General features: G+C 44.0%; 2 protein-coding genes across 10 annotated transcripts in view; one reads left to right on the top strand and one right to left on the bottom strand.

Annotated features, from left to right (window-relative positions):
• Positions 1–333: 333 nt before the first annotated feature.
• HSPA5 (heat shock protein family A (Hsp70) member 5) lies at positions 334–5,417 on the bottom strand. 2 transcript variants are annotated; one of them, XM_073314679.1, is made up of 9 exons: positions 5,319–5,417; positions 4,903–5,034; positions 4,567–4,798; positions 3,815–3,952; positions 3,352–3,464; positions 2,880–3,270; positions 2,288–2,525; positions 1,869–2,036; positions 334–1,216 (listed from the first exon to the last, which is right to left on the bottom strand). In XM_073314679.1, exons 2-9 carry the CDS (start codon positions 5,016–5,018, stop codon positions 660–662), a joined length of 1,953 nt encoding a protein of 650 aa, XP_073170780.1. In that variant the 5' UTR covers positions 5,019–5,034; positions 5,319–5,417; the 3' UTR covers positions 334–659. The 2 variants fall into 2 exon arrangements, with proteins under 2 accessions (XP_073170780.1, XP_073170779.1); XM_073314678.1 differs by having other exon boundaries at positions 4,903–5,374.
• An 11,549-nt stretch (positions 5,418–16,966) lies between these two features.
• Positions 16,967–24,047, top strand: part of GAPVD1 (GTPase activating protein and VPS9 domains 1) — a 59,937-nt gene continuing 52,856 nt past the window's right edge. For all 8 annotated transcript variants that reach the window (XM_073314562.1, XM_073314560.1, XM_073314565.1 and 5 more), the window contains exon 1: positions 16,967–17,085. Coding sequence is in view for 7 of the 8 variants with exons in the window: in XM_073314560.1 (XP_073170661.1) it covers positions 17,078–17,085 (8 nt within the window). In the remaining variant the exon portion in view is untranslated. The remainder of the gene's footprint in view (positions 17,086–24,047) is intronic.

Consider the following 24,047-nt stretch of genomic DNA (forward strand, 5'->3'; position numbering starts at 1 on the left):
GCTTTAGCATTAGAAAATAGAAAGCCTGTCAAAGCCAAGCTACATGAACAGCATGTTTTATCACGTTAGGATATACTTCTACGTACAACAGGTTTGGAATGTAATCCAAAACTGTGACAAGGGAGATAAACTGCTAACTTGCTAGGAAAAAGGACCTGACAACTGTTGTGCCTAGTAGCACTTCAGATTAAATGCTTACACACTGAAGTACTTGGACTATTTGCAGGATGAACAGAACTTTAGTTGAAGAGAACATTTTAAGTAAGTGAACTGCACTCTGAGTTTGATAGTCTATAAACAGACATGACAGGAAATATGAAATTAAGCTAGATCCAGTGTAAATAACAAATTTATTGTGGTCACTTGGGTAGAAAAAAGTTCTACACAGAATGCACATGACCAGTTAGAATGTTTTCAACTGGAAAATTTCTAAACCCACAACTCATTTTACAGTCCCACCCCACTACCCTTCCCTCCCACCTCCCCACAGACATCAAGCAACTGCTAATGAAAAGCAGTAAACAGCCACTTTGGGCTAACATTTCCATCTCCACTCAGAAGTGAAGATTCCAATTACATTCCAGATTAGAGTTCAATATTATCTTAACAGAAGAGTTCCTGAGTCCAGTATTTACAAGGTAACATTCAGAAATCAAGATTTACAATTCATCCTTCTCTCCTGCTTCCTCTTCAGGGGGAGGTCCTGCACTTCCATAAAGCTTGCTAACAATTGGCTGGACAACCTCCTCCAGCTCCTTCTTTTTAGCTTTGAAATCTTCAATTTCAGCATCTTGGTGGCTTTCAAGCCATTCAATCTTTTCCTCTACTGCCTTCTCTATTGTTTCCTTGTCTTCAGATGAGAGTTTGCCACCTAGTTTCTCTTTGTCCCCAATCTGATTCTTCAGTGAATAAGCATAGCTTTCCAACTCATTTCTGGTATCAATACGTTCTTTAAGCTTTTTGTCTTCCTCTGCAAACTTCTCAGCATCATTAACCATTCTCTCAATCTCCTCTGGTGTCAGACGGTTCTGGTCATTGGTAATTGTAATCTTGTTTTTATTTCCTGTGCCCTTGTCTTCCGCTGTAACACGGAGGATTCCATTCACATCTATCTCAAAGGTAACTTCAATCTGTGGGACACCACGAGGAGCAGGAGGGATTCCAGTCAAGTCAAAAGTACCCAGGAGATGGTTATCCTTGGTGAGAGGACGTTCACCTACAGAGGTAAGAGTTTTAGTTTGTACTTGTACTTAAAAGTGGTGTTACATGTGGTTTGACATGACTAATCTTAGGTTTTGAACCTATATTTTGTTTCACTTTAAGGGGAGGTGAAAGCCCAGCTCAAGTGTGGGAACACTTGAATCTCTGAATGATGACCAGATGGCCTACTCCCAAAACAAGAAATGTTTTAAGTGTTATTTGACTTTAATTGCCTGGAGCAGCATGTATCTTTGCCTGTAACAGCAAAGAGAAATACTGAGACACCCAGGTTCGTAGTAAAAAGGGCTTTACAATATCAGTTTATTTTAAACTGAATGAGGGTGATTTAGACTTCTCCCTCCAGAGACCACAAGATTAGTGCCCTCATGCAAAGGGAGGAGGGGAACACTGGACAATCCAATCAAGCACTCTATTACTGGAACACTAGTATTCTTTAAGATGCTACAAGTAGCCTTTTGAGTTGGTCTGTTACCAAGGTCTCCCCACTAGAGTTGTTTCTTAAGGGCTATAATGAGGAATTCTGAGATGACTTTTGAGGCATGGTCATTCATTGCTCCACGTCTAACTTTAAGAACTTTACTAAGTTTTCACAAAAAAGTGGTGTACAGGATACATCCTATTTTAGTTCAGTGATACAGGACACTTACCTTCATAGACCTTGATTGTTACAGTTGGCTGGTTATCAGAAGCTGTGGAGAAAATCTGCGATTTCTTGGTGGGGACAACAGTATTTCTTGGGATGAGCTTGGTCATAACACCCCCAACAGTTTCAATGCCAAGTGTCAGAGGACACACATCAAGTAACACCAGGTCACCTAAAAGAGACATGTTTCTAGCTTTACTCCTATTCACAGTTAGAGATTCTATTGTTAGACTAGAAATGACAAGGGCCCATAATTACTGTAGCCTTATGAAAGTATGGCAAGTAGAGTGTTCCTAGTAACAATGTTAATTAGAATTTAACATACATGATTTCTGTTCTCAACTTGGATCAGGCCTCCAAAAACCTGCTCCAATACTAGAAGTGTAAAAACTCTGAAAGTTACTAGTTTAGGTTTGCACCTACCAGTATCTTGGTCACCCGAAAGGACACCAGCCTGAACAGCGGCACCATAAGCAACAGCCTCATCTGGATTGATGCCACGAGAAGGCTCTTTACCATTGAAGAACTCTTTAACAAGCTGTTGTATCTTGGGGATTCGAGTAGAGCCACCCACAAGTACAATCTCATCAATGTCGGATTTCTTCAGGTCAGAATCTTCTAGAACTTTCTGCACAGGCTTCATGGTGGAACGGAACAGATCCTAAAAGGCAAAAAGTGACAAAAGTAAGGTAAGGCACTACTTCTCCCCTATGCTGGAGAAATCTCAGCAAAGTGTGGTCTGGACAAATGACCATGAGCAAGCCAAAACACACACCAAGCATTGACTCCAGCCAGATGTCATCTTACCACATGACCTTGGGCAAATCTCTTGCCTTAGTTTCTCCTCCCTATTCCCATGTCAGCTAGGGAGTTATTGCTTCATAGCAGAGTTATGTTTATTGTGTTTTGTAAATTTAATGCAGCATAAGCAATAGCTGAACATACTAAACATGCAAGTAACTGCAAGACACTGATTTACCACAAAGCAATTGTAACTCTAGCTTCAAATACTAACCATATTCAGTTCTTCAAACTTTGCGCGAGTCAGTGTCTCAGAGAAGTCCTCTCCTTCAAAGAAGGACTCTATTTCAATTCTAGCCTGATGCTGAGAGGACAAAGCTCGCTTTGCTTTCTCTACTTCCCGACGTAGCTTCTGTACAGATCTGTTGTCCTTCCTAACATCTTTTCCAGTTTTCTTCTTGTATAACTTGATGAAGTGTTCCATAACACGTTGGTCAAAGTCCTCTCCACCCAAGTGAGTATCTCCATTTGTAGCCACAACTTCAAAGACACCATTATCAATTGTGAGGAGAGAGACATCAAAGGTTCCACCACCTAGATCAAATACAAGGATGTTCTTCTCACCCTCCCGCTTATCCAGTCCATAAGCAATGGCGGCAGCAGTACTGTGATGAAGAAATAGTAGTTAGACAACTCACAAGGCCTAGTACAGCATGACATTGCAGAACAGTTACAAAACTACTCACGGTTCATTGATTATTCTCATTACATTCAATCCAGCAATGGTACCAGCATCCTTTGTAGCTTGACGCTGAGCATCATTGAAATAAGCTGGGACAGTGACAACAGCATGGGTAACCTAGAAGAGCAGGATGAGGATTAATGTAACAACTTCAATAATCAGCAGCAACAACACAAATGAAAGCTTGACAATTTCCAAGTGTTAGAGGAACTGCCACTGCCTTGAGTGCCTTCTCACCCTTCCAGGTGAAGAATGGCTTCCTTTAATGGTACCCCTAGAGTGGGCAGACAAGAATTAAGCAAAGCTCAATGGGTCCTGTCTGAGCTCTTCAAGTGCTCCCAGCCAAACTGGGTAGAAATTGAGAGTCAAACTTTGGTCTGCAGCTTGGGAGATCACCTGCTGCTATCACTTTGGAAAACTGCTGCTTCTACAAGATGTCACAGTTGACCATTTGTTATGTTACCTACCTTCTTTCCCAAGTAGGCCTCAGCAGTTTCCTTCATCTTTGTCAAAACCATAGCAGAAATTTCTTCTGGAGCAAATGTCTTTGTCTGTCCACCACCAACATCAACTTGTATATATGGCTTGGTCTTCTTTTCAAGAACCTTTAAGAACATGAACACTTAAGTTTAAAGAATGTATTTCTAGTAATTTTAAATCTTTGAAGAGAACTGGAACCTGAACAATACTCACTACTCAAAAAAGTCAAGAAAGGAGAGAAGAGCAGACAATAGATGTTCTCTCCAGTAATATTTTATGCCGAGAGCCCACATTGATTACAATTATGTACATGGATATTACATGTCAGTTCCATTTCCACAATCCATACATTTTTTATTCAAGGCAAGATATTTAGCATTCTGAACTACTCCAGTTATGGGACAGACTATGTGAATAATAGTAACTGTTTCCATCTTAATCACCCTCCCTAATTAGTAAAAAAATTAGGGTTTATTGGACAGCAATTAATGATTTTTGGATGTCCAAGAGACTTCATTTTGCGATTATGAATAAGGGGAAGATACAATGAAAACACAAGTCACCTACTGGAGTTTAGATCTGTAATATCCACAAAGACTTTTATTATGCCACAGTCTGATGTAGCAGACCCTCAATCCCATAGGCTTTGACACAGAATCTGAGTCCACAAGTCACTCTTCTCCAACATAAGAGTGGCCTGCCAAGTTAAGCAGTTTGCAGTGTGAATTTTGGCACATACCTTGAAAGGCAGATATTTGATATCCTGTTGCACTGAGGGATCATTCCACGTGCGGCCAATCAGGCGTTTGGCATCGAACACCGTATTCTCGGGATTGGAGGTGAGCTGATTCTTCGCAGCATCGCCGATGAGACGCTCCCCTTCGGGGGTGAACGCGACGTAGGACGGCGTGATCCGGTTGCCCTGGTCATTCGCAATGATTTCCACGCGGCCGTTCTTAAAGACGCCAACGCTGTGAGAGCAAAGCCGGGGTCAGCCGTGCGGGACAGGGCCCCGGCCCCGCGTGGGGAGAAGGGGCCGCGGCGGCCCTGGCCGGGCAGCCCGCGCTCTACGCACCATGAGTACGTGGTTCCCAGGTCGATGCCCACCACGGTGCCCACGTCCTCCTTCTTCTCCTCCTCGCCGCGCCCGCTGCCCAGCAGCAGCAGCACCACCAGCAGCGCCCGCCTCATGCCGTCCGCCGGGAACCTGGCAGCGCAAGGGAAACGCCTCAGGCCTCCGGCCCCCGGCCCGGCCGCATCCGCCCGCCGCGCCTCAGGCCCCCGGCCCGGCCCGGCCCCGCCGCATCCGCCCGCCCGCCGCGCCTCAGGCCCCCGGCCCGGCCCGGCCCCGCCGCATCCGCCCGCCCGCCGCGCCTCAGGCCCCCGGCCCGGCCCGGCCCCGCCGCATCCGCCCGCCCGGAGACTAGGGCCCTCCATCGCCCGGGGCGCCGGCACCGCGGCCCCACACACTAGGCCGCACGCCCCACTCACCGTTACCGCGCCACACACACAGACCCGCTCCGCTCGCTACTGCCGGCGCTATGCCTAGGCCACCCCGGCCTCCCACCCTTATATACCCTCCCTCATGGCTTCGTGGAGGCTAGCTATTGGTTGCGGAATCTGCGCTGGAACCTTTCCATTGGTTGGCGCCGACTAAGCTGGCTACTCTTGATTGGCGGAGATCAACCTCTCCGCAATGACGTGTGGCGTCGCGCCCCTCCGTCGTCGTTCCATTGGTCCGCTTGACCCGTGTCGCGGAGCAATCAGCTTCGAAGGGACAGCCAAGCGGAGTGAGCCTATTGGTTAGGAGCAGTGGTCACGCTGAAAGAAGAGAGGCAGGGCTGGTCCATTCTGGAAGTTTCTATGGTTACCAGCCCCTGGGGAGGGAGCTGGGAATGGGGGAGCCAGGGGAGTGGGCTGGGGAAGTGGGGGCCAGCGGTTGTCAGGAGAGACCAAGGAGCTAATGGTCACCGCGCCTGTACCCACTGCTAGGAGCCGGGGCCTGGGGCTCGGTGAGGCTCTCCCCACGGGGCCTCGATGGGCCAGAGGATGACGTCCCAATGCAGAGGTCACGGCGGGTCTGGAGACGGTGTGACCTCTCCACACGGCAGCCTCATCGGAGCAGGGGATGGCCTGGCGCTCGATGGGCCAGAGGATGGCGTGACGTCCCACCGCAGAGGGCACAACTGGTGGCAGGATGACATCCCGCCATGGAGGCCATGACGAGAAGCCCTGCAAGGAAGGAACAGCAGAGCAATGTGACTACCCACGTGGAAGCTGGGATGGTGTGATGTGATGCCCCCATGCAGAGGGCATGGTGGGACGTTATGTCACAACACAACTCCTCTGATGTTATTGTATGCGTCCCATAGAGAAAGTTAGGGATGAAAACACTTCAGGTGTCAGTGTGTTATCTGCATTGTACATTGACATAGAGTAAAACAAAACCCTTCATTTCCATGTAAAACTGCCTTAAAAATTAAGCCGGAATAAATAGACATTTACTCTAAATTAGACCACTCATAACATCAATTTCTGGCTCTCATCAAGGAGTTGTTCAGAAATAAGACTGGATCTGGGATGAAATGTGGAATATATAATAAGCATTAACTTGTGAAGAACTGGGTGTTAATTCTCAGCTTCAGGTCTTTCTAAACAAAAAAGAGGTCTGTTTGCTGATATAATCTCACCCTTTTGTTTTTTGTTGCTCCATTCAAATTGGAAAATGAACAGGTCCTTCCTATTGGGTTTGGCCCTTTTTAGGCTTTGTTATTGAGTCACAATGGCTTGTTATTGCACCACCACATCATGACACAAATATCATTCACTCCCTCGCATAATGTCAGCCTAAAGATATCTCAGGATAGGTGGAAATTCTATAGTTAGTCATAAAATAAACTGGTTTCAGAGTAACAGCCGTGTTAGTTTGTATTCGCAAAAAGAAAAGGAGGACTTGTGGCACCTTAGAGACTAACCAATTTATTTGAGCATAAGCTTTCGTGAGCTACAGCTCACTTCATCGGATGCATACTATACTGGTTGCAATATTGGAGGCTTGGATTAGGATGGGTTGGAGAAGATGGATTTCTGCCTGGCCTCTCAGTCCCAAGAGCAAGTCAAATAAATTGGTTAGTCTCTAAGGTGCCACAAGTCCTCCTTTTCTTTTTATAAAATAAACTGTCACTACACATTTAACTCCCTTGAACTACTGATATAGTAGATTTGTGTGCCCTCCTATCTATTCTATATATATGTAGCTAAACTTTACAAAAAATCACCTTCAGGCAAAATCTATGTCTGGCAAGTTTCAGCTGAAAGAGGAAAGTTTTCAGGAAGTTATATATGACAAAACAAAAGGCTAGAATGAAAACTGTTATGCATCCTTTAAAAGGCATTAAGCTCGGGACCTAATCAGTTTGGAAACCTAAGTTAAATGAAGTTTCAGGTATTGTACCTGCTTCAAAAAAGTCCTCCTGCCAATTTCTGCACTTTTACAATCACATTTTCTGATATTGTTTGTTTTTCTCCTATAGTTCTGTGAAAGACGGAAGCAAATGATGCCCAAGAAAGTAACATTCTAGAACAATTAAACTGTTGACTTGTAAGTGAGGAGACAAATCTTTCAGAGGAGCTGGACTGAGACTAAACTAAATACAAAACTCATTTCTTCCATTTTTCTTTCCCTTCATAAATTCTTTACACAGACATTCAACATTCTCTCTCGCTCTCTCTCTCTGTTTCTCACACACACACACACAACCAAAAATCCAAAAATACATACTAAAGAAGCTATTTTCACAAGTTGAAGAGGAGAGGGATTGTTATATATATATTTTTAAATAACTGAGAAGCGCTCACAGTGCAGGAGGCCATATAAGCATATATACAGAAAGATTAGATTTATACAAAGAGAATGTTTGTACAGTGTTCTAAACGTGAAAATGCTATATCAAGCCTGGTTTTTGTTGCATGAGCTGCACTCTGCTTAAGTGGACAGCTTTCTTCAGGGGTTCTCAAACTTCGTTGCACTGCGACCGCCTTCTGACAACCAAAATTACTACCCCAGGAGGGGGACCAAAGCCTGAGCCCGCCCGAGCCCCACTACCTCAGGCCAGGGGGCCAAAGCCGAAGCTCCAGGGCTGCAGCCCCATGCAATGGGCCTGTAACCTGAGCCCTGCCACCCAGGCTGAAGCCCTCAGGCTTCAGCTTCAGTACCAGGCGGTGGGGCTCAGGCTTTGGCTTCAGCCCCGGACCCCAGCAAGTCTAACAGAAGCCCTGGCATCGCCATTAAAACAGGGTCGCGACCCACTTTGGGGTCCCAACCCACAGGTTGAGAACCACTGCTTAACACCATTAAGTGAACTACACTGGTTCAAACCGTGCCAGGAGACCATCAGGAGAGACAAAGAGGCCATAACTACAGTATGCTGTGCTGTCCCTTCGTGAGTAAGTCACTGCCATTTTTATTCCCCACTCACCCTTTTTCAAATATCTCCTTTTAACCTTTACATTATACCAGTGGTGGGCAACCTGCAGACCATGGCCCGCACACGGCCTAGCAGGGTAATCTGCAGCGACGTGCTGGCTGCTGCTTCCCGCAGCTCCCATTGCCCGGGAATGGCGAACTACGGCCACTGGGAGCTGCGGGCGGCTGTGCCTGCGGATGATCAATGTAAACAAACTGTCTTGCGGCCTGCCAGCAGATTACCTGGACGGGCCACGTGTGGCCAGCTGGCCACAGGTTGCTCATCACTGCATTAAACAGTCTTTGACTTTGGAGGATTTGGGTAGTTTATATATATGCACTTGATTTTTTTCTTTCTTTGCCATTATTTCGAATTTGTGTTGACACAGTGTTGTTATTTAATTTCCTTCTTTAAAGGGACCTTAAGTTACTGATTCAAATTACTGTACTTAATCTTCAGAAGAGGACTCTCTCCTGGCATATACCTATGCTTCCTGGGAGTTGGATAGAATCTGGATACTCTATTTCTCCTTAGGCAAAACTTGTATATATAAGGGGAATGTTTTTCTCTTCCTAGCTGAGAACCTGGGTGGCAGGGCTCAGGTTACAGGCCCATTGCATGGGGCTGCAGCCCTGGAGCTTCGGCTTTGGCCCCCTGGCCTGAGGTGGTGGGGCTCGGGCGGGCTCAGGCTTTGTTCCCCCTCCTGGGGTTGTGTAGTAATTTTGGTTGTCAGAAGGGGGTCGCAGTGCAACGAAGTTTGAGAACCCCTGAAGAAAGCTGTCCACTTAAGCAGAGTGCAGCTCATGCAACAATAACCAGGCTTGATATAGCATTTTCATGTTTAGAACACTGTACAAACATTCTCTTTGTATAAATCTAATCTTTCTGTATGTTTGTTTAGCTCTAGAGGAAGCAATCTCATAATAATAGCAAATGTTCTGAGTTTCTTTTTGGAATACAAGATGGCAGCTGACTGTATTGCACCCAAGCTTAACAGCGTGTAATATGCTGTGTGTTTTTGCTTGACTGCCATTATTGGGCATATTTCAATTTGCTACATTTAGGCCTGAAGGAGTTAGGGTGTGATGATTCACAAAAAGACTGGTGGATAGAGCTTTGGAGGTTGTAGATAGGCAAATTTTTCATGTTATATCATGAAAGGTTGCTTGGAAGGGAAATCTCGAAGGATAACTCAGGTGCTGCAGGAAAATGGTGCTGGTGATTCAGTAAAGGCTACTGTCCCTCGATCAGTACTGATCCCCACATCCAATCATGATGCTAGGGGACACCATACTAATATTTGCAAAAACGTTTGAGGTCCTGGAATGGAAGGTTCTTAGTGTTAGGTAGCATTATTAATTAATTTATTATTATTACTAGAGCTTCCAAATGCTTCCAAATGTAAATGAGATATTAAATAGAGTTACCAACAACATTTGGTTATTAAAAATCCTTTAGCATTTTTCAGAAGAGTAAATGTGTGAAACCTGCTGTCCTAATAACTTTTTGTGTGAGTAATTACATTCCACCACACTGAATTCTCCCTGCTGTGTCAATTGGATACAAGATTCTCTTTCATCAGTGAGGATTGTCGGGGCGGTAGGCTGAGAGTCAGGAGCTCTGGGTTCTATTTCTAGCTCTGCAACTAACTCACTTTGTGACCTTTAGCAAATTATTTAATCTTTCTGTGCCTCAGTTTCCTCATCTGTTAAATGTTGATAATGCTTCTCTATCTCACAGGGTAGTTGTGAAGTTAAATTAATGTCTGTAAAGTTCTTTGAGTTGTAAGGTCCTAAAGAAGGACCAAGTAATATTATTACTATGATAGTATGATTATTATTAATTTCCTATCCTAAACTGTTATGTAACGTTGCTGTTCACTGTTAATCAACTGCTTTGTTCCATCCTAGAGGTGGCTGTACTGAGTAATTCTGCTCTGCTCTGCTCTGCTCTGGATCACATTCCATATACAGTACCACTCCATCCTATCCCCTGTGTGGCTCTGACTCCTTAGAGCAGGATATACCACCTGTTTGTAAAGTACTTTGGGGTGAAAGGCACTATAGAAGTGCAAGAGATTATCTAGAGGCATTATAGAGAATGATGCTAGTTATCTAAATTGCATAATTTATAGAGGTGAACTCTGCAGAAGCTGTGAACAGGGTAGTTGAAAGCAGATATATAATATATAATACATGACTGATTTTTCACATAGTTGTTTATATTTCATAGACATATGTGATAAAGCCAGTTCACAATAAACACTGAAGGTTTGCTATCCTCATTAGATAGTCACTTCAGATCAGAGAGATGTCTCCACTGGGCTTTTCCCTCAGTTCACAGACAAGTTGCCTTTCAAGATTCTAGTAGCTTCTACAACTCAGGTGCCTCAAAAAATAGAAGACAGGGAAAAAGTGTTCAGAATAGGCAGGTTAGCAAGTGCTATCCATGAAAGCTTATGCCCAAATAAATTTGTTAGTATCTAAAGTGCCACAAGGACTCCTCATTATAAAGAAAATGTTATTGGTGCCATTTAAAAATCATCACAGTTGGGGAAGGAGAAGGACTGTAAACCCATTGATTTGGAGGCGAGGGGATGTGGGTCAGAGGAAGCACAAGATATGCAGTTGCAGTATGTGACTGAGTTCAAAAATATTTTTTACTCCCAGTTGCCACAAGGTGGGTTGCTAGTCTCATATTCAGTTTGTGGAAGTATAACGTTGCATAAGGGGACATGCTGGATACATTGTATATGAGAGGGCATGCCAAAACATGTTACAAAGTATCTGAGGGAGCACACCTAGGGACAGTTAGCTTTTGAATGGAGAAGCAATTAAGATAGAGCCAGCACGTCTAAGAAGCAGGCATCAGAATGGAAGGTGTGAAGGGCAATTAGTTAAGTTAACTGGAAGCTGTTAAAGGAGATTGTTAAGGGTGGCAGGTAATTGAAGATACGTGACTGGTCTCAGGGATCTCGAAGGGTGGTGACTAAAATCTTTTTCTTCTTTTGTCTGTAACTTCTCTGTAACTTGTTCTCCAAAAAACTGTATAAATTAAAAGACACAAGCCCCACTCGGGGGGCTCACTTCTAAATGTATTAGCAGAGCAGCTTTGCTAATAAAACAGAGTGGTCTGATAAACTGTGATTTTGAGTCAAACTTTGACAAGTTCTAATAGGACGAGTTTCCACATCCTCAACTCCTTCAAATGGGGAAGAAATAACTAGTTCTTGGTCTGATGAGTCTTTTAGACTCTAGCTATCAGAAGCTGAGCAGTTATTATTTATTTAAACCTATCAAAACCAGACTGCATCTTGAGAAATTGGAATGTATTGGATGAAAAGGCACAAAGCATACAACTACAGGAACAGTGACTTCAAATATCATCAGTCATGTGATCTGGCTGACCTAAATCTTACACTTTACTGTATGTCAGGATTTAAACCACTCCATGCCACTTGCTTACCTGAATTGAAGATGCTGCTTCCCTTACCCTAGCCTGACAACTCTGCATCTTAGTAAAATGTCTGTTATCCAAATATACAGTGTAGTTGTAGCCCTGTCGATCCCAGGATATTAGAGGATATTATCCAAATAGTGATTAATCAAAAAAAGACAGATCATTGGTGAAATTTCATTCCCCCCTGGAGACTTGGTAGTCACAGATTTATATTCTCTGGAGATGCACAGAATTTAGCAACCACTGAAATGTAAAATAATAAAAACCGAAAAGCTGTAAAACCCCCTTCTTTCCTCCCCCACCCTTTACTGACTCAGTCACTGAATCTATCCACAGCACTCTTTCCATCACCTTCCACTTCTCTGCCCCTCTCTCCTATTTCAGAATCCATCCTGATTGGATAACTTTCCCCATCCTCTTTCTTTGCTCTTTCTCCCAGTCTGCTGAATGTTTCTGGAGAAAGTCCCATGATCATGTAAACTTTCTTCACTGCAAAGTTATCCTCTTTCAGGTCTTTCATCCTCTTGGCCAAGCCACACTACTTCTCCATTCTCCTTGACTATATAATTCCAGCTGCCTATGCACCACCTTTGATTCCCTCTTCAAACCCTCTCTTATCTCTGCCTCCTCCAGCTCCATAAAAAAATCTTGCCTACTTTTTAAAGAGAAGATGGACTAGATCCATCATCACGTACCTTGTCTTTCTTTCTCCCCATTATTACCCTTCTCTTTCTCTCCAATCACCAACACCATAGTCTTTTGCCTGCTGTCCTACTTCAGCTCATTTCCTTTACCTCCAATCTCATCCTTAATCTCTCTCTGTCTTTATGATCCTCATACTCATGCAGAACGCAAGCACACCGTAGCATCTCCATCCTAAAACAAACACCCTTGACCCCACCCACCAGCCTCCCCAAATACTGCCCCAACTTCCTTCTTCCTAGTTCCTCCCAATTCATCACCTAAAGTTTCTTTCTTCCACTTCCATCTTGGATCCTTTCCAACCTGGGTTTGACCCTCTCCACCACACTGAAACTGCTCTCACCAGGACCTCTAGTGATATCTTTATGGCCAAATCTCAGGGCCTCCACCCCAAACCACTATGTGTGAAAGAAATTGGAAACCAGATGAGACAGGTGGGTCAAGTTAAATTTGGAGAAGATGAAGCTTATATTAGCAGGAATGAGAGAGGATTTTGAGGGCATCTGATCACCAAGTCACAAAGTAGTGTATAGTCCTGAAGTCCTGCTTAAGACTGTTAGTTTTGATCTTTAAAGCCTTTGATGGGCTAAGACCAAACTATCTCAGAGACTATCTCTCCCTCTGTTCTCTGCTGTGACAGCTAGATTGACCAGGACAGTCTCCCATAGTAAAACAATAGAGATGGGAAGTGCAGCAAATAGTCTGTGGAGTTTCCTAAAGTAGAAATCAGGATGAGACAAAGCTTTTATATACAGTATTTAGATAACAATGCATGACCCATCTCTTTGCACAGGCTTTTTTCCAATCCTGAATCAATGGGAGAGCGTAGCAACAGTCTCCTGGATAACGGTCACCAGTGGCTAAGAGATGAGGGAAGTGAAGCAGTTAGGTCCTACTTCAAACATGATTCATTATGGATTTCAATTATGTAAATAGTGCCTAGATACCTCCCTCAGTTAGAAATTGAAGGGAGAATTGCTTTAAATCAATAATTATTTTTATATGAATAAAAAGGTAAAATATGTAAAATCCATCATGGGCTTAATGTGTAAACACAATTGTTTGCTTGTAGTTTCAGCTACTCTTCAAATTTTTCAATTTCCAGATAAACTGATCTATTTATAGGCTGCAATAAGTAACAAAACAGTAGCATGGCTATTGTTGCATACAAACAACAGGAGTTTAGTGTTTTATTTCTTGTATCTAAACATGGTTTATTGCTTGACTTGAGCAATAGCTTGTACTGAAGGTTGATAAAATGTCCTGCTGCTACAAGTGTCATACATAGTAAGACATCTTATCTTATTACTTAAAAATGACAAGGCTAAGGTCAGGAAGTCTGATTCAGTGTAATTACAGGGTAAGAACTATCCAAAACATAGCGTACTGAAACTATTCAGTGCTAGGTACGATCTTGGCATGACATCTGCTTTTCTGACACTCCTCCTTGAGCCAGAAAACCATTTTCACAAATGTACAATTGATCTGTGGCTTCTTAACTGTTGAAAGAGGTCAAAGACTCTTCTGTTAGAGATCAGTTGGTTTCCTCTCAGTGTTTCTGGTCAGTCTAGGGACGGTGGTGTGCGGTGTTCTCAGTCTGATCCAAGTATGCATTTATATAGCTCAGTTGTGAACAGGCATTCTTACCTACAAAAACAAAAAAAAGTTCAAAATAGAATTTTAAAAATTCCCGAGCTTTGTCTCACACAAGGGTAGTACACAAGGGTGCTAAAGGAGTTGGCGGATGTGATTGCAGAGCCATGGGCAATTATCTTTGAAAACTCATGGCGATCAGGCGAGATTCCGGATGACTGGAAAAAGGCTAATGTAGTGCCCATCTTTAAAAAAGGGAAGAAGGAGGATCCAGGGAACTAGAAGCCAGTCAGCCTCACCCCAGTCCCTGGAAAAATCATGGAGCAGGTCCTCAAGGAATCAATTCTGAAGCACTCCGTGGAGAGGAAAGTGATCAGGAACAGTCAGCATGGATTCACCAAGGGCAAGTCATGCCTGGCTAACCTAATTGCCTTCTATGATGAGATAACTGGCTCTGTGGATGAGGGGAAAGCAGTGGACGTGTTATTCCTTGATTTTAGCAAAGCTTTTGACACGGTCTCCCACAGTATTCTTGCCAGCAAGTTAAAGAAGTATGGGCTGGATGAATGGACTATAAGGTGGATAGAAAGCTGGCTAGATCGTCGGGCTCAACGGGTAGTGATCAATGGCTCCATGTCGAGTTGACAGCCAGTATCAAGTGTAGTGCCCCAAGGGTCAGTCCTGGTGCCGGTTTTGTTCAATATCTTCATTAATGATCTGGAGGATGGTGTGGATTGCACCCTCAGTAAGTTTGCAGATGACACGAAACTGGGAGGAGTGGTAGATATGCTGGAGGGTAGGGATAGGATACAGAGGGACCTAGACAAATTAGAGGATTGGGCCAAAAGAAATCTGATGAGGTTCAACAAGGACAAGTGCAGAGTCCTGCACTTAGGACGGAAGAATCCCATGCACCGCTACAGACTAGGGACCAAGTGGCTAGGCAGCAGTTCTGCAGAAAAGAACATAAGGGTTATGGTGGATGAGAAGCTGGATGTGGGTCAACAGTGTGCCCTTGTTGCCAAGAAGGCTAATGGCATTTTGAGCTGTATAAGTAGGGGCATTGCCAGCAGATCGAGGGACGTGATCGTTCCCCTCTATTCGGCACTGTTGAGGCCTCATCTGGAGTACTGTGTCCACCTTTGGGCCCCACGCTACTAGAAGGATGTGGAAAAATTGGAAAGAGTCCAGCAGAGGGCAACAAAAATGATTAGGGGGCTGGAGCACATGACTTACAAGGAGAGGCTGATTGAACTGGGATTATTTAATCTGCAGAAGAGAAGAATGAGGGGGGATTTGATAGCTGCTTTCAACTACCTGAAAGGGGGTTCCAAAGAGAATGGATCTAGACTATTCTCAGTGGTAGAAGAGGACAGGACAAGGAGTAATGGTCTCAAGTTGCAGTGGAGGAGGTTTAGGTTGTATATTAGGAAAAACCTTTTCACTAGGAATGTGGTGAAGCACTAGAATGGGTTACCTAGGGAGGTGGTGGAATCTCCTTCCTTTGAGGTTTTTAAGGTCAGACTTGACAAAGCCCTGGTTGGGATGATTTAGTTGGGGTTGGTCCTGCTTTGAGCAGGGGGTTGGACTAGATCATCTCTTGAGGTCCCTTCCAACCCTGATATTCTATGATTCTACACCCATGCTACACCACCTTAGTGGCTAATGGCCTTAATTTCAGAGGTGTTGAGCACCCAGATCTCTTATTGGCTGCAATGGGATTGTGGGAACTAAGGTACTCAGCACTTCTGAAAATCAGCAGTGAGCCTACAACCTCTTAAGTCTCCCTGCCCCTTTCAGGCCAGGGACAGAGGTTAGTTGCATCTTTTATGAGCAAACATATGTGTTTTGAACCTAGACTATGATATAATTAGTTCTTCAAAAAGAGGAAATATGTAGTCTCAAGGATCTACAGCAACTTTGCACTTTCAAAAGCAGAAATCCCTTTCTCTTTACAAATCTGAATTAGAGAACAAGATGCCACACTTCTGCTAAACATAGGAACTGTACCAAATTCAGCTCTAGCATTCAAAGCTTACTTGAGGACAATTTCATCCTGAGACAGTGTTGTTAGTTGAGCAGGGTGTTGTCCGTGTTGGCTGACTTACAGCTTCTTTTGCTGTTTTTACTTCATACATTTATGATCTCATTTGAGACACCCAGTCTTTATATTTAATTACATTTATGAGGAGTCCAATAAAAAGTTGAAATTGAAATCCTGAACTGATGGTTACAAAATCAGAATAGTAACAGATACAAAGGTATATGTCTCAGGCAGGCACGTTTATGAGGCGTTTGTCAGAGGGTACAAATTTGACTTAAACAACTCTCTTCTTTTGTGGTGCCTACAAAAAAATCAGTCGTGGCTAAGTAGAGGGTTTGCCAATGACCATTGTTTTTGATGGTGACCAGTACAATTTGGTCCCTTGAGCTTCCCCCGCCAGTGTGTTTTACTCACCTGCTTTCTATAGTTTTACACTTAGATTGCAAGCTCTTTGGGACAGGGGCTGTCCTTTTTCTAAATGGGGGCACACTGACCAGCACAAAAGGGCCCTGGCCTCTAGGTACTAATAGGAATAAACAATAAAAGTAACATAATACATGCTCCTTATGCAAGCAAGAGCTTTATGTAGTTTAGTACACTTGGCAGGCCCAGCACCTGCAGCCCAGGCCATACAGTAATCCAAAGCATTAAAATCAGAAATACAGCGCAGACCGCCTGCCCGGCCGTGCCTGCGGGCGAAGGCACGCTGGGGCTCCGTGCCGGGCCGCCCCCCCGCCGGCGCGCCCTATGCCCGTGTCCCCCCAGGGCAGCCCGAGGTCGTCCCCCTCGCCTCGCTCCTCCCCGGCCCCGCCCCGCCCCGCCCCGCCGCCCCCCTCCTGGAACTACAGCTCCCAGAAGGCCCGGCGCCCCACGCCGCATGCGCAGTGACGGGCCTGCTCGCTCTCGCTGAGGGAGACGGACGCGAGCCGCGGCGGGGTCTCGGTGGAGCGGCGGCTGGAGGCGGCGGCTGGAGGCGGCGGCGGCACATGCAGAGGTTGGGCCCCCTCCCCCTCCCCCTCCCCCTCCGGCGGCTGCCGGCCCCGGCGAGCCCTGGGGCCGGGGGAGCCCTGGGGCCGGGGGCCGAGTCCTCGCGCCCCCTGCTGGGGCGGCGCCGGGGCCGCGGGCCGCTGCCTGCTCTTCGCCGCCACTCCCTGGGCCGGCGGCCTGCGGCCCCGCGCCGGGCTCGGCGCCTGCCCCGCGGAGGGGGGGTGGGGGCGCGTCGGCGGCCCCCCCGCGCGCCTGGGAAGGGGGCGGGGGGCCCAAGGTCACGGGCCCCGGGGCTGTGGTGCCGGTCCAGTGCCCTCAGCCAAGCCCGTCTCCCGGCCGCCCGCCCGCTGCGGGCCCCCGCGGCAGAGCAGCTCGCCCCTTCCGCGCAGGGCCGGGGGTGCTGGGGAGAGCCGCGCCCTGGGGCCGCGGGGGGAAGAGGGAGGGGAACACAGGAGCGATAGCGGGACGTATTTGCTGGGGCGTGTGTCCGATTCAATCTTAGGAGCTGCTCTTGTGTCTAGGCAGATGAATGTAGCTTCTCAGACACGTTCAGCATTTGCGGTGCAGAACCATTCAAGGTCCCGTTTGACTTCTTGCCTTCCCCGGAGCCATTGTTCCCTGGCCTGTCAATCTCTAGCAAACTGCAGTCCTGGAAGTAGGAATGAGTCTTCCCCTCCCAGGGCATTCCAAAGAGAAGTACTGCGGGACCATAGCCCTGTCTGAGCTAAGTCGCTGTGGCAGTACCAAGGGGCTGTAGAATGAATTTGGGTAGCTTTTACTAGAGAAGTTTTGGATATATTCATGGACTAAGAAGCTTTACGTGGAAGAGTATCCTGACTTTCCCACCTCTTGGTTACTGATGGAATGTACCAGCTCGAATGGAATGCTTTATTCTTTGCTAAGTCATGATATTGAATTCTTCTTTATAGGACCAGCTTTTATGGCATTAAGGAAAACGGCACTGTTAAAATTGCTGATCTTTATAACTGAACATATGAGCCTTTGTTTACTAACAGGGATTGGTCACTTTTTCCTCTTGATGGATGAAACTGTGGCCTGCTATGTGTGAGAGAGACCATCTGAAGATGATAGGGAATGAATTAATTATGCTACAAGTATGAAAGTTTTTGAGAGTGAACCTCAGTATACTAGGTAAGAAGATGGACAGGAGTCTTCAGAAAAGAGACTTGTACATTGTAAACTGCTGTTCCTTCACGGAGAACTTTAAAATATTCTGTCTAGGCATCTTTTTACACATCCCATTTTCATTATTTATTTGATCTTTTTATTACTTTCTTTGTATGAAAATATGGCAGAGTCCTGAGAGTTTTTCTGTTCCCTAATTGAAATTAGTTTTCACTTCATCTTTGGTTTTAGTACCAGTCATTTCTAGAGACTTCATATGGGAAATAAATAGGTGAATTCTTATGACAGCCATCCTAATTCTTAAAGAATGGGACAGAGAGACAAATTTGTTTCTAAATAGCATGTTTTTCAAAGTTTTCTGTGAGACATGCTCTCTAACAATGACAGTGATTTCTTCTAACTGTACAAATGTGCTAGATATCAAGCACATGTGTCATAAATGTGTTATTGTCAAAAAGTACCTTGGGAAAAGACTGCCCAGTCGTATTTTGATGGAGTCCGAGGCTCTGTCTACATTATGCACCTTTTAGCGACACAGCTAAATGATGGGGTCGAAATTAGCTATTACCATTTAAGAAAGAGATCTTGGAGTCATTGTGAATAGTTCTCTGAAAAACATCCACTAAATGTGCAGGGGCAGTCAAAAAAGCGAACAGAATGTTGGGAATCATTAAGATAGATAAGACAGAAAATATCATATTGCCTCTATATAAATCCATGGTACGCCCACATCTTGAATACTGAGTGCAAATGTGGTTGCCCCATCTCAAAAAAGATATATTGGAAAAGGTTCAGAAAAGGGCAACAAAAATCATTAGGGGTATGGAACGGCTGCCATATGAGGAGAGATTAATAAGACTGGGACTTTTCAGCTTGGAAAAGAGACGACTAAGGGGGATATGATAGAGGTCATAAAATCATGACTGATGTGGAGACAGTAAATAAGGAAGTGTTACATACTCCTTCTCGTAACACAAGAATTAGGGGTCACCAAATGAAATTAACAGGCAGCAGATTTAAAACAAACAAAATGAAGTGTTTTTTTCACACAATGCACAGTCAACCTGTGGAACTCTTTGCCAGAGGATGTTGTGAAGGCCAAGACTATAACAGAGTTCAAAAAAGAACTAGATAATCAATGGCTATTGGCCAGGATGGACAGGGATGATATCCCTAACCTCTGTTTGCCAGAAGCTGGGAATGAGTGACGGGGATTGGATCACTTGATGATTACTTCTTCTGTTCATTCCCTCCTGGGCACCTGGCATTGACCACTATCGGAAGACAGAATACTGGGCTAGATGGACCTTTGGTCTATCCAATATGATCATTCTTATGCTACAGCCATGCCCCTAAAAGATGCGCAGTGTAGCCTCTTTGTCGGCAGGAGAGAGCTCTGCCGCCGACAAAGCACTGTTCACACTGGTGCTTTTCGTCGGTAAAACTTTTGTTGTTCGGGGGAAGGGGTGTGGTTTTTTTTCACACCTCTGGAGGACAAAAGTTATACTGACAAAAGTCCAGTGTAGACAAAGCGTGAGAATCTGTTTGACGCTCCCCCTTATCTGCATCTTCTTTAATCAGACTGTGACAACTGCCTATCTGTCTAGCCAGTCTGCCTACATCAGTCTCCTTAAAGGGGACTCCTGATTCAACCTGTACCTCTTTATATCATTACGGGCTTTCTTACTAATTTTAATGTGAAGCCTGCATCAGAACTCGTCCCTCACTGAATGCTTTCTTAAAGAAACCTTGCCCGCTTAAGATCTCCCTGCTTTGTGCCCGGCATCCTGGTAGGACTGCAGGATGGTACTCATTTGTACATCTTCCTGTTCCAAGTTACAAACCTCTTCAAGAAGATCTCATAATTCAACATTTTTAATACTTAGCCTTGTACAGTAGAAACTGGGTCTGTCACAATACTTTTATTTTCCTATTTCATAGTCCTTAAATGTTTCAGCCTAATTGGATATTTTAAATCACCGTTTACTTCCAATTCTCAAAATGCAATACAAAACTCTCAAAGGGGTTTGTGATGGAGTGGACTGGGCCCAAAGACCCCCTGCTGGAGGCCTCAGGGTTCTGCCACATCCATCGCAGGGAAAGAGCAGTGAAGAGGTCCTCCAAGGAAGAGCTGCAGGGCCACGGACAGTTTGCTAGCAGGGACCGAGGGAGCATTGAGGGAGCTCCTGGTTGGTTGCTAGGAATGAGTAAGAACTCAGCCTGGGGAGGGCTACTGGAAGATAGTGTCTCCAGGGAGGAAGCCCTGGCGATATAGCCCCATACCAGGGCTGGGCTACTTAAAGACCAAAGCCCAGGGATGGCTAGAGAGAGAGAGACACCACCAGAGGGGTACTGAGATTGGCCCCAGTGGACCATATATCCGAAAGGGGTTTGTGCTGGTTAATATGCAGACAGTGTGACTCAGCTGGAGCACTGTGTCGCTGACAAACCCGCCTGAGAACCACCAAAAGGGGTCACCAGCACTAAAGAACACAGACGTGCCCAACCAGAAGAGGGCACTTGCGGTGGGTGCCAATCCCGTTACAGGGGTTAATCTTCACAACATTGCTGGGAAAATAGATAGCTTTTATTGTGTGTGTCTGAGGATATAGTCACATTAATTCACAGTGATCCTGCATGCTGTTCCACGTGAGCAGACCCCAGTGCTCGCATAGAGCCGCACTGACTTCAGTGGCCACCCATGCAAAATAGCTTACAGGATAGGGACCTAAATTTGCATGACATGAAAACAACCTTCCTAATATGAAAAATTATTTTAACATTTTGTTATATACAGCCTATTTGCAAATACACACTTTTAAAGAGATTGTATATAAATATAGTTTCTCTTTCCAGCAGATGCTGAGTCCTGCTAATGTGAAATAAGCCCTTCTTTGCTTCATAACTTTAAGACCCTCCCAATCTCTTATATTTTTTGGGGAGAGCGTCACTTAGTAAAATGTCCTAAAAATATAATCATGTATACACATTAGAAATATATTATTAATGAAGATATTGCTGACCCTTTATTAATGGCCATTTTTAGCATCTCTTGTCTTTGTTATTACTTAAGAAACAGACAATTGTAGTGTTTTTTGTTTGTTTTTTGCTTATGTCATGAAAAAATTAAATGTAGTGGCATGTGGTATTCAGAGTTATAAAGTTTGATGTGGTTTCAGTAAACAGTTTTGTAATGTTTGTCTAAAAGTTCACCTGCTTTCCCCTTGTCAAATATTTCTTGTGAACTTTTGTTTTTCTCTGTAAATTTAAGTAACCCGTGAAAATGGTATGTTTACAAATGTGGTTTTGAAGTGGGTTTTTTATTCTTTTTGGTTTTTTGAGTAGGTGAAAGTGATCCTCTGGGATTAAGCTAGCAATTGTGGAGTCTGAAAGTTTGTGTCTCCTCTTGTAAATATAGACAATCTTAAGTTTATCTGTTTTTAACTGTTATCAAACCTAAAGCCTTCATGCTGTTTGTTTACATTTCGCAGATACTATTTATTTATTAATAAGTAAAAAAAAAAATGTTTGGAGAAAGGGACTAATTCCCCACAACTACCTGTTTGTGTGTGATGACATCATGAAATATAAAAAGATGCCATTCTTAAAACAGTAGGTGCGTTTGACATAAATTAGAGGCAGATAATGCTAGCAACTAATAACCCTGAATTCCCAACCATCACACCATCCTTAACCCCCATCAAGTTCCTCTTACTCCAGAGGTCTTGGCAAATAGGTATGCTCTGCAGTGTGCCTTGATGCTCAACAGACCTGGGATGCTTTGGACCAGGGAGAGGAGGTTGCAAGCTGCTCATGGAAAACAACCTATTGGCAGCCTCCTTTCCCTTAAATCCAAGGGATTCCAACTTGTGCATATTTGCTGTTGCAAGTGTGGTAGGATGGCATAAGAAGAGAGACAATGCCTTAAGTAAGAATGTTCAAGCTATTGGGTTAATGATCATTTTCTAGTAATACCCTCACTTCTTAGTTTTTGCAGCACAAAATGAGTCATCTGAAAAAATGGCTATGTCTACACTGCCCCTCAGTGTCAGCAGTGGGTAGGGTTAGTGTAGAAACATGCAGCAATGAAAAGCAAGTTGCATCCACACAAGAGAGTGTAGCTATTACCCATGTCAATGAAAGGCTCCGTCAGCTGGAGGCAGCTGTTAAAAATAGTGTAGATGTGGGAGGTACTGCTTGGGCTGCAGAGAATCCTGTAGGGTATATACCCACAGTCTTCAGGCATACCTTTATTTGCCCAAGCAGTGCCTCCCTATCTACACTGGTGTTTATCCACTTCATGGGGGGCAAACAGTGTATGTATTTACATGCCGCCGTAAAAGGTGTGCAGTGTAGACATAGTGTTACACTGTATAAGTCCATCCATCAAATGATCGATGTACTCTGTAAAGGGATCCTGAAAATTAAGGTTTCAGAGTAGCAGCCGTGTTAGTCTGTATTCGCAAAAAGAAAAGGAGGACTTGTGGCACCTTAGAGACTAACCAATTTATTTGAGCATAAGCTTTTGAGAGCTACATGCATCCGATGAAGTGAGCTGTAGCTCACGAAAGCTTATGCTCAAATAAATTGGTTAGTCTCTAAGGTGCCACAAATACTCCTTTTTTTGAAAATTAAGGGACTTCCTACCTCGCACAAAAAAAATCCCACCTCAGAGTTTAAACTATAAATTATTATTAGCCTAGATTTCAAGATGGGTTGAGGCTTCCACCGAAGACAATACTTTGGAAAAACCAAGCATCTATTCTGTAAGAAAAACCTTGGAGATAGATGTGAATGTAAGCACCATGTATAGACATTTAGCCTTCTGTTAAAGAAAGTATGCTTTCTGGATTTTAAAACATTGTTTAGATAGATATGTTGTTCTCTCTCTCTCACTTTAAAAAAAACCAACCAAAAAAAAAACAAAACTCCTGAGATAGGGTGATGAAACTAAACTAAAAATGTAGTGTGTGGTTGGTAAAGGAGGAAGACATTTGCCTTTTTGCCTATAGGAAATGTATGCGAAAGGTCACCAGGTAGTTTTTTGTTTTACCACGCTAATGTGGACACACTTGATTACAAACACCACTATATTCTGATACTAGTTGTGCTAAATTGTGCCCAGGAATAGTAATCCTGTTGAATAGACAATACATTCAGTGTTGCAGTGAAGCCAGTGGGCACAGGTAAATTTATAATGCAAAGTTGGGTTAGTCTGTTGTTGAAGAAGAGGTTTGAAAATTTGAGATGCTGGTTTTTAAAGTTTAGAACTCAGTTCATATAATTTATTTAGCTGTCTTTTGTTTACAAATGAAATTTTCAGCTTTTAACTTTTTAGCTAACTCTTTGAGACACATGCCATTTATTTAAATCCAAATTCTGTTGCTTTTTAGCTGTTACTGTAAATGTTAATGACACAGGAAACATTTTATGTTTTCATGTGGGACAAATTTGCAGGGAAACCAAGCAAGCTTGCTTAGGAGATATTTTTCAGTTTGATGGAATGGTTCAATTTTGTCTTGGTTTGCCCTGCCTAGATTTGACCTGTCCAAACTTGCTATGGAAGCTGAATCCTGTGTGGGCTCCATGCTAAAAAAATAACCTGAAGCAAGAAATGTTCCAAGAGAGAAGAAAAGGAAAACTATAACTTACTAATGATCTTTACCACTTTGGTAAATAATCCTTATGAATTTTGTTTAACGCCTTATTTTAGTGAAGCACAGAAATATTTTATAGAGCTGGTTGTTTCTTTACATTGCAATACAAAATCAGACGTATTTCTTAGTAAGCATTGGTTAAATTTTCAGTCATCTAATTCAATAT

Source organism: Lepidochelys kempii, chromosome 16, assembly GCF_965140265.1.
Source record: "Lepidochelys kempii isolate rLepKem1 chromosome 16, rLepKem1.hap2, whole genome shotgun sequence".
In the NCBI taxonomy this organism is placed as follows: Eukaryota; Metazoa; Chordata; order Testudines; family Cheloniidae; genus Lepidochelys; species Lepidochelys kempii.

Excerpts from the sequence above, each read along its gene's own strand:
- HSPA5 (XM_073314678.1), bottom strand. The coding sequence starts at position 5,264 with ATGGAGGGCCCTAGTCTCCGGGCGGGCGGATGCGGCGGGGCCGGGCCG. Across the intron at positions 3,953-4,566 it reads TCAAATATCTGCCTTTCAAG|GTTCTTGAAAAGAAGACCAA; the intron begins GTATGTGCCAAA and ends ATGTTCTTAAAG. Across the intron at positions 2,526-2,879 it reads AGTTTGAAGAACTGAATATG|GATCTGTTCCGTTCCACCAT; the intron begins GTTAGTATTTGA and ends TTTGCCTTTTAG.